The sequence below is a fragment of the Manihot esculenta genome, chromosome 15 (assembly GCF_001659605.2).
Source record: "Manihot esculenta cultivar AM560-2 chromosome 15, M.esculenta_v8, whole genome shotgun sequence".
Taxonomy (NCBI): Eukaryota; Viridiplantae; Streptophyta; class Magnoliopsida; order Malpighiales; family Euphorbiaceae; genus Manihot; species Manihot esculenta.
The window spans coordinates 8,454,287-8,465,317 of record NC_035175.2 but is presented as its reverse complement, the minus strand read 5'-3'; the positions used below and the strand labels follow the sequence as shown (position 1 = coordinate 8,465,317).

The window sequence follows — 11,031 nt, the reverse complement described above, 5'->3', positions numbered from 1 at the left end:
TATGCAAGTTTAAGAGTGTAACTAAACTATATAGAGCTGAATTTTAAAAAATTTAGATTTGGCTCATTAAAGTATATGCAGGGTTTGAGTTTATTTCTCTTATGATAGTGATTTTAGTTTGCTTAACGAGATTGTTCACGAGCCTATTCGCGAGCCTGCTCATGAACTCAGAAACGAGCCGAGTTCACGAGTCTTAACGAGCCGAATACTATGGAGTTCAAGTTTGGCTCGTTTACCAAACGAGCCTAAAAATTAAGCTCGAGCTTGGCTCGTTTAGAAATCGAGTCGAGCTCGGTCGAGCTTTTATCGAATCGAACCTCGAATAGCTCACGAACGGTTTGGTTCATTTACACCCCTATCAGTGTCTGTTGTCTACTGAATTAGACCAATCAAACTGTGAACTGGTCATAAAATTTAATCAATATTTTTTTAATAAAAATATAACACCAATACTACAGCACATAATAAAGAAAAAACGATGTGAAACAAATGCTTCAAGAAACACAAATTCATTCAACTTCAACAGATATTCACAAACAAAAATAGATCCAGAAATATCTGAACATGAATAAAAAAAAATGCTTAACTACCGAGAGAAGAAAAAAAAGGGGGGGGGGGGGGGGGGATACAACTTCAAAGCACAATTTCTAATTTCAGATTCAAGTCAAAAAGGTTGCTGCCAATGGAGTTGTTCATCAGCGTGACAAAGAAAAGAAATAATCTCCAAGAACTTCTACAGGATAATGTGGAATTTATGTTAAAATGACAAAACTGTAAAGCTTAGGTGGCAGTAATGGGATAAGCAGGTTCATTAGTAAAAGGGCCTCATCCAACGCAAGCACGACCGGAGCCAGTGGGTTTAATTGATTTGTTGACTAGGGAGGCCTTGGAGAAAATGGGTGACTTGAGAGACGATGGCTTATGACCCGCTTAGAGGATAAAGGGCAGTTAAGTCTTTTCGTGGCAGAATTGATTAGTATGAAATGACAGGAGCCACGGAATCACCATAAGCGAAAGTCGGGACTTTAACGAGTTCTTCACGATAGAGGGAGTAACTTATTAATGGCAATACTAAATCGCAAGTCTCTTTTCAAAAACATTGGCCAATATTTAAAAGAGGGAGTAAAGTTACAGTTAATTTTTTTTTTCAGAAAAAAAAGGAAAAAAAAAAAGAAAATGGAAGATAGTTGGGCAAAATGTGCAAGAAAAATTATGTAGAAAATGACGGAAGCTGATATTCGAGAACACTTGATTAGGACTAACGGAATTAAAAGTGAAAAAATAAAATAGAAACACCCATTATGAGTCCACTCATTTGTCCCTCTACAGATACCAAAAAGATCCCTTCTACAAAAAAGGAGAAAAAAAAAAAACAAAAAACAAAATCAAGGAAATGGGATGAAAGATGCCACATGGCTTGCTGGAAATGTTACATACGCAGCAATTGCCCCCCAGGTCCACTGCTTCCTCTTGTAGAGCCAAAGCATCATCAATACTAACAATCAAATCAAGGAGCCTCACCTGCCATTATACATGATTTTCACCACCAAACGGCCACCATTGCGTTTATAATCTTAAATTTGAAAAAAGCCCTCAATATGTATACCAGCTAGGAGGCATTAGCCAGGGGGATTCATGACTACCTTCCAACTTAAATCATAGGAAGTAATCAGGTGTTCTTCGGGTGACATCCGGCTCTCCTCTCCTTGGAGCAGGTTCAAACTGCATATAGATTTGACAATTTTCAAACCATTAGTTAAGAACTAAAATCGTGGAACCATACATGCTCAATAGTCAGAGAGACCAGCCTGAATGAATGTGTGACCCTTGCAATCATCAACTTCCAATATTGATGCCATGTTACCACATCGATAACAATAGTTAGGCGCACTAAATATAGTAACCACCTTTTGCTCCTGTCAACATGATTGATATCATTAACCAACCTTCCAAAACTCGAACAAACTAATTGAATTATCAAACAGAACCTTACATGGCCCCAGTTATACCCTTCCATGACCAGCTGGTGAGCTCTGGCAATCAGCTTTAAGTTGTTTGTATGATTAAATTGCTCAGATATGTCCTAACAAAAATAAAAATTAGCATATTTTGAAAAGATTCATGCTCCTGGAGAAACAACGAATGGCAATGAAAAGAGGGAAAGTTCTATTACTTGTCCAAAAGTATATCCAGCACCCCTTGGTGAGATACCCCAGCCACAGCGGTCATCAGGATCAGACCACAAAAGATCACACATGGGACCCTCATGGGGAACTTCTTGAACACGATCAAAATTACGTATATTATCAAGGGTTTCAATGGAAGGGGATAATCCACCATGGAGACAAAATATCTCTGACTCAACCTTCAAAGAGAACATATGGCAATTGCAAATTCTGAACATTAAACACAAATATTGTACTAAACAGGTTAAATATTTTGTTAACTAATATTTATTTGTTTCACCTCCAGACTCCAATAATACCCAGTACTCACCAATGCCGTCAGTGGAAAATAGTCAAACAAATCTGTAAATGTCTTCCAAACATTGGCATTGCCATATCTGCAAAAAATACAACAGAGATTATTATTTGTGCAAACTTACAAATAAAAAAGCTGCTAACTTATCTGAACAATATAAAAATATGAACAGAACTTCAAAAGTTCTCCGGAAATGAGAAAACACATCATTAAAATTCCACAAGTTTTTTCCCATAACAATAACAGATTATTGACTCTGTTAAACACTCACTCATTTATCATCCATATTCAGCACTTTGAACAATTTACTTGTTAGTAAAGTTGCTGTATTTATTCAACATGCTATCCTATAAAGAAAAGGACCCATGAGCCAATTAAGCTGAAGAAAACCTTTCCCATATATGCATATATAAACTAGATTATCTAGTTGCATACTAAGGATTTCAAGTATCTCAAATAATAATATGTTATTCAACTATGTATTCAACTGCTTGGAGACCTAACAGAAAATTAGGTCACGGGACAGCAGAAGAACAGGAAAATGCAATGGAGAAACCATAGAAGAAGACGAATTCATGGAAAAAAAATCATGCTGACATATAGAAGGAAATAAAAACAAACAAAACCGAATGGTTCAACAGCATATGATAAGATATTGCATGTAGCATACGTATGAATGAGATGCCTACCCCATACTGATCGCACTTTCTGTAAATACCCCATTTTTGCCCCCTTGTCTTTTTCATTATATATGTTGCTTTTAATATGCAGCCTGTTACATTCTGAATCACTTTATCCTACCTACGCCCATGTTCAAGCCACATGAGAAACACACAAGACACAATTGTCATGAAGGAACCACATTCATGCGAAGCCTTCCACATGAAACATCAAGCTACAAACAACACAGCATTATGAGGAAATACTCAAACTACAGGTTATTGAACACTCCATAACAACATGAATTCAGAGGAACTCACTTCCGTAGGCATTCATCGTAAAACCCATAAACTTGAGTAATCTGAAAGAGGAAACAGAAATTCATCATCAAAGGAAAGATTCTGCTGGATACATGCAGTTTAAAAGGCATGGAAACTCAGATATCAGAATAATTTAAACTGCTGTATGAAACAGTTTATAGACTGTAATACATCTAAGACCGCAATCTCAAGCTCACCTGACGACTTTCATGATTTCCCCGTAGAATAGTAATTCGCTGAGGATAGCGCACCTTCAGAGCTACCAAAAGCTGAATAAATAAATTAATCAGCTGATTCAGTTGCAGTAAGAGAAAAGCTTCAACAGGAAGAGAACTCAACAAAATAAATTTGAGAAAAAAAAATTGTGGGATCTGGCATGCCTTAATAATTTCTCTTCCACAACAATCAAAAGTCCAAACCCCAACCCATAAATTGAAACACCAATTTAAGGATTATGATGCCATAGCATATAACACGCTATATACAACAAAATCCCTTCCATTTTTTTCACATAATGCAATTACCCACAAAATCAACACCACATAAAATCGAAAAGGCCCTTCAATGGTATGCATCATGCAGCACTCCCATCCACATGCCATGGCTCATGCACCAAATTATAGGCCAACTACAAAATCCCCCTTGATATTGAACAAAAACTACACTCATCCTCAGTTCTTCAAAGTGAATTAGAAAATCAACATTGAAAAATATAAAATTTAGTAATTCCACTTAATTTATTCTTGCACATTTCTATCCCTCGGCTTCTTGATGCAACAACATTTAAATTAATCAAGATTTAACTACTGAAGAATTTTGACAATTGAAAACTCAGGACTAAAATGTTTCTCAAAGTTAAATACAGGGACTAAATCTGCAACATTGTAATGGAAGGACTAAAGCATAGTAAAAGTTGGTGGTCATTGATAAATAATCTTTTTAAATGAAAGGGTTCAAGTAAAAACTCTGCTAAACGTGATCATAGACTGCAATAAGCCTGATTGGAACACCTAGAGGTAATGCTACCTAGGAGTCATAATTCAAACTCCATGTACACAAGCATAGCAAGTTGGAATATGACTGAATTTGTTATGAGAATGATAACAAGGTGAATTTAACCAAGAAAAGTAATTTATTTTTACGAGAAAAGTAGATTAGTATAAGCAAGAACAGAACAAATGAAGTCACATGCAAACATACTCTCTTATTTCATGCCATTATCTACAATTTCATACTCAAAAATTACATAATTTACCTCATAATTTAGAAATAAAATTTCATTTGCAATTCCCACATGCATTCTGCTAACCAAAGTAATAACACAAGCAAAAATAGAGGAAAAAAAGTTGCATTAAAAACACAAGTAAAGGACTGAGAACTCTACTTACAGTCACAGTTTCAACTGAGTAATAGCCACGATCAACATAGTCTCCCATGAACAAATAATTTGTATCTGGACACTACCACAAACCAAAATCAAAATGGAACTTGCATCAAAATTATTTGATGATCCACTAGAAACAGGAAAAGAAGGTAAAAACATAAGATCTAGAACCCACAGAGGAAACTGGACACCAATATGCAAAAGATGATATATTAGTTCTCTTATAATGCAAAAAATGAAAAGGTCAACAATAGATCAAGGAATATCTGCTTATTGCCAACATAGACAGACCATAAAAAGGCAGTTAAAAACAGTCCCTTTACAATGTGTGGGAACACCAATAACTGGAAACATAAATGTGGTTGCAACATACAATGTAAAAATAAAATAATACAATAATATAAACAGTTGAATAAAGATGAACAACAAATGAAGCACTGTGAGCCAAATGTATGGAGGTTCTTTGATTATGAAGAAAAACCCAGAGAGCAGTGAACCTTGCAACACCAACAGCTAATTCAAGAAAAGTAAAAAAGAAAAGGAACAACAACAACACTAGCTCTAATAATTAATTCCTCAGCAAACATTACAGCAGGTAATGATAGAGCTAAGAATTACCTTTCCTCCAATTCGAAAAAGCTCCGCAAGATCATGGAATTGACCATGGATATCACCACATATTGTAACAGGACTTTTAACAGGCTGTGGAGCAGAATGCCAAAAAGATTAGCAACATACAAGTCAATTTACGTTCAAATCAATCATTGATTATGCAATAAAGTATGAAGCGAGAAGGTATGATGCATAACCACAATTAAAACACATGGAAGTGATTAAAAAGACAAAAGACTACCTGAACATTGCTTTCTTCCATCAAAATCTCCTTAGCCTTTTCACATAACGTTCTTACCTAAATCATAAAAGTGTAATCAACAAAAGATTACCCCTGAGAGAATTTGAAGCATATAACGAAAGACATTCTACTCCACAGGGAGAAAAAATGATCATTTATAAATGACAAACTAGAAGGAAACTGAAGGATGCAAATGTGAGGATATCAACTTGCAATATCACAAAAGACAGGCTGGTAAGTAAAAGCTCTCATCCAATATGGTGAATAGCTTATTGCAGAAACTACTCATGTATCCAGAATCTAGAAAACAGATACAGCAGTACATGTTTTATTCTAATCAATGAACAACCAATGGAGATTTTTCCTGCTTTTGTGGTCCCACTAAGTTCAATCAAACCTTAAACCCCCTCATTCCAGGCATCTTTCTATGTGAGTTTATACAATTATTTTCGTCATTTCGACAAAAATTAAAATATTTCACTTAGGTGGAGTTGTTTTTTGGTTTTGGATGCAGACTCCTCATATGCAAAACCAAAGCTGCAACCTGCATCCAGTGATGTATGATCCAACCTGCAACCAACGCAAGTTGGCCAAAATCCACTGCCTTTTTTAGCAGGATTGACTTCAATCTCATGACATCCACTGGATCCCAAATCATTCTACTCAACAATGTTCCACCCATGCCATTAACAGATGAAATTGAGTATGTATGGTGTTAACAAAGCATTCATTCCTACCGATCTTCTAACCAAAATGTTCAGAAAGCATAGTATCCGATTCAGCACAAATCATGGATAGTTAATAACCCCCTTGGAATTAATAAAAGCTGTTGAAATAGATATATAGTGAAATTGCACCAGAAAATGTTTTTATGAATAGAGAAATCTTGGAGATCTTTCAGTTTTCTTCAAATGTTTTTATGAAGAAAAGTAATCCCAGCTTACGGAGACATCTTCATGGAATGACAAGCAACCTTTAAAAAACAGAGACGAATAATATACCGCCATTGGATTGAAAAGAAGAGATTGCTTTAAGAAAAAAGAAAAAAAAAAGAGGAGGAGGAGGAGGAGGAGAGAAACTTCTTGAACCAGACGCATGATAGCTCCACTAGAGTCCTAGATTTCGGCACTTTAGCATACATCTCGAAAACAAAAACAAGTTATCCAAATCACCGACATTAAATCAGCCTCTAGCAACTCGTCCAAGACTAGATTCCCCAAAATCGAACTAACGGGTATTATTTTCAAGTTAAAACGATCAACGTATTTATAAGTTTGGTTACAGCGTCTTAAGGAGTCCAACTGGTAAGCAAAAATTCTCGAGTCTCGCTTCAATTAACCACGCCTTCAGATATAGTTTGAAGCAGTTCAAAATCAGAACCCATCAACGGATCTAATTCTTTCATAGCCAAATCAGCTCCAAATTCCTTAATCCCCTCAAAATCACCCTCCAGATCCCTCAAAATTAACCCCCAACACCTAAAAATCAGAATATTCAAAATGGAAGACAAAAAAAACCAGAAATTAACAAATTCCCCGACCTAACCGACGTACTCTCTAAAAACCATTACGGATCCAGCTCATTTCCAAGAAAAAAGACCACAAATTTTACAAAATTAAGCCAAAAATCCAAGAGAAAATGGGAAAACAAAAATGGAAATCGAAGATTTGGAATACCTCGTGCTCAGATAAGGGCTTGCACTGCATGAGCTGATTAATCTGCTCATCAAGGTTTCCATGTGTGTTCGAAGGGACCGAATCCAGGCTCATCTTCTTGTTGCTTCTTTATTTAATTAGAGATCGAGATCCCTTCGATTTTTCGTTATATTGTCTGACCTAAACCTAGATTATTTCTCCCGAAGAAAAATAAATTAAACCCTAGAATTCACTCTCTTCGAATTCCTATAGAGAGAGAAAAAAAAAATGGAATAATTAGAGAGAGAGAGTGAGGGGGGAGAAAGAGAGAGAAAAGGCATCAGCGGTGGTGAAGAAATAGAGGGAGAGCGCTCTCCCCGTCTTGTTTTGTTCGATAACCACCGCACCTTTTTCTTTTTCTTTTTCTTTTTTCTTTTTAATGTAAATTGTTTGCGTTCTAAACTTATATTCAAATAAACTTTACATTAAATACAAATAATTTATATATTATTTGTTCTGTCATATAATTTTGATTTATTTTATTTTTTATATATATTTAAAAATATAAATTTTTTATTAATTTTAAAATTATATCATTTTAAATAAATTAAATTTTATTAAATATTAAAAGATAATTAAAAATAAAAATTAAATAAAATTATAATAATTAATATATTATTATAGTCTAAAAAATAATAATAAATAATAATTTTATAATAAAAAAATAAAAATAATGAAATGAAAAGAGTATTTAGATTAGATAAAATAATTATTTAAAATATTAATAATAAGTTAACATATTAAAAAGATCAACTATAATGACAGCGATAATGAATTAGTACGAAGAGATTACTTTTTTACCCCCAAACCTTGTCTAGGAAGTCGAGAGAGAAGAGAGAACAAATAAGAAAGCGAAAGGTAAGGAGGGACCTTTGCCTCGACGCCTCTTTCTTGTTTTGCTACGTATAATTTTGTGAGGCTTGTTTTGGTTTGAGTTTTTTTTTAGGGTTAGATACGTATTGAGTGGATTTTTTTTTTTGTTGATGGTTTTCCACCTACGAGTAAACATTTCGTAATAATTGTTTGGGAGAAAATATTCAATTTGTTGATGTCAATATTTAATGACTTTATTTTTTAATAGTGATTGGTGTAGAAAGGTTGATCGATGTTTAATATGAATTTATTTTGATTTTGATTGTTTGTTTTTATTTTTTTGTATAATTTTGGATTAATCTTTTGTGCAATTTATTGTTAAAATCAATACAGTGATTGAATATGTTTATTCGTCTCTCCCATCAATTTCTTCATTTATTTTTATTGTGGTCGATTGTAGCTATCGGTGATTCGATAGATTTTTTTAAATTTGATCGAATTCAAATATTGAATTAAATTAGTTGTTTTATTAAATTTGAGTTCGATTTATAATTATAGACTTATATCCCATTTTTCGATAAGTTTTTTTAAATGCAAACATCATAGTATATTCAAAAATAAAATAGTATGATGAACTACTCATACTAAATAGTTTAATAAGTTCTAAAAATATAGGATGAATTGACTTGTTAGCACTAATTGTTGTAATTCACAGCATAAACAACTAACACCCTAATAATTTATTATGCTACGGTGACTGCAGCAATTTACTGTTTTATGGTTTAATTATTTTGCAGATTATTTTAAATCAAATAAAGATTAATATTTTTAATACAATCCGGAAAGTAAAAATAATTTTAATTTATTTTTCATCCTCCCCACGAAATATGAAAAATAAGCTATTTTTCAAAAAATATTATATTAAAAAAAATCCTACAGAGGTATACGAAAACTTGTATCATTATGAAAAATACACTTGTAAAGCTCATTTGAAATGTGCCGATTAGACATTAGAAAAATGAGGGGTTCAGTTTAAAATCGAATCAAATTAAATAAATTGAAAATTAAAATTTTAATATTTATAAAAGTTGAATCAAATCGATTTTGATTAAAAATCAAATTGAACTGAATCGGTCTGATTCAATTTGATTCGGTTTGATCGATTTTAATTTTTGATAAATTTTTTATTTTTTACACTTTATTTTTAATATTTTAAAATTTAATTAAAATATTTTAATTTTAATATAATTTAATTTCTCTATATTATTGAAAATAACATATTATTATCACTAATCGGTTCGATTCAATTTTTTTAATTTTTTTTTAATTAAAATCGAATCAAATTGAAATAATTAAAATTTTTAAAATTAAAAATCAAACTCAAATAAATAAAAAATTAAATTAAAATTTTAAATTAATTCAATTTAATTGATTTTTTCGATTTAAAACAAATACCACTAACCTCTACGGGTTTGGAAATCATTTTCATTATATATAAACGTGTGTGTATATATATATGTAATCTAAAGAACCCAACAAGGACGTCTTGAGTCAAAAGTTTTACAATCTAAGCCTCCTTGTGGGAAAAATAAATTATACTTTAAAAATATTTGATGTGAAATATATTTTACAGTTTTCAAAAAAATAATTTTAATCGTAACGTTAAAAAAATATTACTCTCTCAGTCTATAATTTCAATCTTTTTTTTTAATTATTTTAAAATTATTATTCACCTAGGTTATAATAATATATAAATTGATCAATAAAATTTTATTTTATTTTATTTTTATAAAATATTTTAAAATATTTTTTAATATTTAATAAAATTTAATGAATTTAAAATGAGTATAATTGAAAAGTTAATAAAAAAATTATATTTTTTAATATGTGTTAAAAAGTAAAGTGGATAAAAATTATGAAACATGATGATAGCTGGGCCTGGACACTCTAATCCTGATTGAGCCCGTGTTGGAAAGACCGGGCCTTAACACTACTGAGATCTAATACATAAATCTACTTCACATGCAAGTCTAAGTTTCACTTTGATGAGTCGGACCGAACTCGAGTTTACGCATGGAAAGTCTGACCATGTTTATCCCTCTGGTCTCGTGAGACAATAAATTCCGTGACACCCAAGATAATGTCCACATTGCGCCGGATATAATTAAATGGCCACTTGACAATGGGAAATTATACAGTATGTCTGTATGTACGACCAACGTGACTGTGACAGGAGGGTACAAACACAGAATGGCGGTTACATGTCACTAAAGAAAAAAAGAGAAAAGGAATAAAGGAAGCAAGAGAGAGGCAAACCATACTAAACTTACCAAAATACACCTTTGAGTTTAAAGTATGTTATGCCCTGTACTTCGGATTTTTCGGCCTCTAATAATATGGTAGAATATGAAGCTTTTCTGAATGGAATGCAAATAGCCTTAGGAGTGAAGGCAACCGACCTCATAATAAACAGCGACTCGCAGCTAGTAGTGAACCAAATAACGGGAGTATACCAAGCAAAAGACCCCTTCATGCAAAGGTACTTAGCTAAATTACAAGTTCTGAAAACCGAGCTCGGGGAGCAAGGTATCATTGTCAAGTACCAAAGAATACCTCGAGAAGAAAACAAAGAGACAGACTTGCTCAACAAATTGTTTGTGTAAGAGCTAGAGCATCTCCCGGATGAAGTGTATGTACAACAAATCGACATCTCTACCTTCGAGAAGTCAGCCTCCATCATGCAAGTTGATAAAGAACGAAGTTGAATGAACCTATACCTATAATACCTCGAGGCCAGGAAATTGCCTGAAGCCAAAGCAAAAGCTT

The 11,031-nt window shown here is 32.9% G+C and overlaps 1 protein-coding gene across 4 annotated transcripts; it reads right to left on the bottom strand.

The window, feature by feature from the left end:
- Positions 1 to 1,187: 1,187 nt before the first annotated feature.
- Positions 1,188 to 7,736, bottom strand: LOC110601864 (serine/threonine-protein phosphatase PP2A-2 catalytic subunit). 4 transcript variants are annotated; one of them, XR_002485895.2, is made up of 12 exons: positions 7,375 to 7,727; positions 5,699 to 5,755; positions 5,464 to 5,547; positions 4,850 to 4,921; positions 3,659 to 3,730; positions 3,462 to 3,502; positions 2,497 to 2,563; positions 2,174 to 2,365; positions 1,994 to 2,083; positions 1,809 to 1,916; positions 1,607 to 1,722; positions 1,188 to 1,521 (listed from the first exon to the last, which is right to left on the bottom strand). XR_002485895.2 is itself a non-coding variant. In XM_021739234.2 (12 exons), exons 1-11 carry the CDS (start codon positions 7,465 to 7,467, stop codon positions 1,657 to 1,659), a joined length of 942 nt encoding a protein of 313 aa, XP_021594926.1. In that variant the 5' UTR covers positions 7,468 to 7,729; the 3' UTR covers positions 1,188 to 1,521; positions 1,644 to 1,656. The 4 variants fall into 4 exon arrangements, 3 of the variants coding, with proteins under 3 accessions (XP_021594926.1, XP_021594925.1, XP_043807131.1); XM_021739234.2 differs by having other exon boundaries at positions 1,644 to 1,722; positions 7,375 to 7,729; XM_021739233.2 differs by having other exon boundaries at positions 1,188 to 1,722; positions 7,375 to 7,725.
- Positions 7,737 to 11,031: the final 3,295 nt, after the last annotated feature.

Coding starts and splice junctions, on each gene's coding strand:
- LOC110601864 (XM_021739234.2), bottom strand. CDS start 7,467: ATGAGCCTGGATTCGGTCCCTTCGAACACACATGGAAACCTTGATGAG. Junction 3,503..3,658: donor GAAATCATGAAAGTCGTCAG/GTGAGCTTGAGA, acceptor TTCCTCTTTCAG/ATTACTCAAGTTTATGGGTT. Junction 1,723..1,808: donor AGGGTCACACATTCATTCAG/GCTGGTCTCTCT, acceptor ATCTATATGCAG/TTTGAACCTGCTCCAAGGAG.